The 1,979-nt window shown below is 45.9% G+C and overlaps 1 protein-coding gene across 1 annotated transcript in view; it reads left to right on the forward strand.

The window, feature by feature from the left end:
• akr1a1a (aldo-keto reductase family 1, member A1a (aldehyde reductase)) overlaps positions 1-1,841 on the forward strand; it is a 3,214-nt gene extending 1,373 nt beyond the window's left edge. Inside the window, exons 3-8 of the mRNA XM_008282003.1 lie at positions 138-289; positions 424-619; positions 713-762; positions 850-999; positions 1,114-1,273; positions 1,620-1,841. Coding sequence (XP_008280225.1) covers positions 138-289; positions 424-619; positions 713-762; positions 850-999; positions 1,114-1,273; positions 1,620-1,685 — 774 coding nt within the window. The 3' untranslated portion in view covers positions 1,686-1,841. The remainder of the gene's footprint in view (positions 1-137; positions 290-423; positions 620-712; positions 763-849; positions 1,000-1,113; positions 1,274-1,619) is intronic.
• The last annotated feature ends 138 nt before the right edge of the window (positions 1,842-1,979 follow it).

Raw genomic sequence — 1,979 nt, forward strand, 5'->3', positions numbered from 1 at the left:
TTAGTAACAGTCTGTAGAGATGCAGGAAATAAATGATACAAATCTGACATTTAAACGTGGTTATTCAGATCGCCCAAGTGTTTCCCTGTAATTCTGAACACCGGTGGTTTGTATACCTGTTGTCCACTCCACTCCAGGCTCTGCCCCGTGAGGAGGTGTTTGTGACCTCCAAGCTGTGGAACACCAAGCATGACCCTGAGGATGTTGAGGAGGCGTGCAGAACCAGCCTGGCCCACCTGGGTCTCTCCTACCTGGACCTTTACCTCATGCACTGGCCAATGGCATTTCAGTGAGCAGCTACACATTCAACAACATAACGTCTTCTTCCCACCGGCTGTTATTATGCAACCTTAGGATCAGCGTGAAGGTGAAATTCAACATATCACTTTACCTGATGCAGTCGTCTATATGTGGTTGTTTCAGGCGGGGGAAGGAGCTGATGCCTCGGCGGGAAGATGGAAGTATTTGTTACTCTGACACACACTACAGAGATACTTGGAGGGCCATGGAGAGCCTGGTTGATAAAGGTTTAGTCAAGGCTATAGGAGTGTCCAACTTCAACGCCAGGCAGATTGATGATATCATCAGCATGGCTCGGCACAGACCAGTAGTGAATCAGGTACAATGATTAAGCCAGAACTGAATTAGAATTATGTCTCAGAAACAGAAACAGGCTTGAAATTGTGAATAAAAATATCTCATTGCACCACAGGTTGAATGTCATCCTTATTTGTCTCAAGCAGATCTTCTGTCACACTGTCGGTCAGTGTAATGTCTTTTTTCTGAGATTTATACCATGAAGATATTGTTCCTGTTGCATCAGTAACAGTGCTCGTACCTCTGTCTCAGGTCAGTGGCGGTTTGTGTGACAGCTTACAGTCCTCTGGGCAGTGGAGACAGACCCTGGGCCTCTCCTGATGAGCCAAGCCTGCTGGCGGATCCTCAACTGGGAGCCATCGCCCAGAGATATCAGAGAACGCCTGCCCAGGTTATACTCAGGTAGGCCAGGAAAACTTCAAAGTAACCCACAAAGCACAGGGCTGACCCATTTCTCAGCTTCTGTTGTAAATTTGGATTACTTCCGCATAAGTGAAACTCCATCACGACATGCAGGTGGCACATTCAGAGGGGCGTCGTGTGCATCCCCAAAAGCGTGACGCCCGCCAGGATCCAGCAGAATTTGAAGGCGTTTGATTTTTCCTTGTCACAAGAGGACATGAAACTGATTGAATCCTTCAACCGCAACCAGCGTTTCATCGTTCCATCAGTCGAGGTGAGTCACTGATCTTATGACACCTCGCATTTCATAACCACCTCTCCCCCACAGACCGCCTGCTGAGCTCCAATTTCTTATGTTTATATATATAACGGCCACATCAGTCCAACACATTAGCTGCTGCAGACTTCCTCTGGGGCAGACACATGGCTGAAACATCAGACGGTTTTAGATTTCACTGACTCCGATATGCACAGTAGTCACACTGTTTATAAGAGGTGCACAGTGCTGTGTTTTGGGTCAGCTGGGTGCAGTTATTCTCTGCTGGATGAATGATTAAAACGTAAATTGTCATGTACCAACGACAGCGCTTGTATAACCAATTTGTTTTTCCTTTCTACAGAGAGGTGGCAAGAGAGTGTGGCGAGACGCAGAACATCCTCATTTCCCCTTCCATGATCCTTACTGAGTCTACAAATGCAACAATTTACCTTTTGATTGTTGTCAAATACATTTATTTCCTCTCTTTGAAAAGAAATGCCCTGCAATAAACACCATCTAGGTCACTAAATTTGTCAAATATTGCTGAAGGGAATGCACACAGAGCATAATAAAGAAAAAAATAAAACACGATACCACTGCATTAAGTTTTCTGTCACACCCAGAGTGACACTGTGTGGTCAGGAACAGAACTGCCTCTCTGGTGACAACACCTTCGATCATATGGTGCCTGCATGTTTTTACTCCCTCTGCAACAGACCTC

This window comes from Stegastes partitus, unplaced genomic scaffold (assembly GCF_000690725.1).
Source record: "Stegastes partitus isolate 25-593 unplaced genomic scaffold, Stegastes_partitus-1.0.2 Scaffold255, whole genome shotgun sequence".
Lineage (NCBI taxonomy): Eukaryota > Metazoa > Chordata > Actinopteri > Pomacentridae > Stegastes > Stegastes partitus.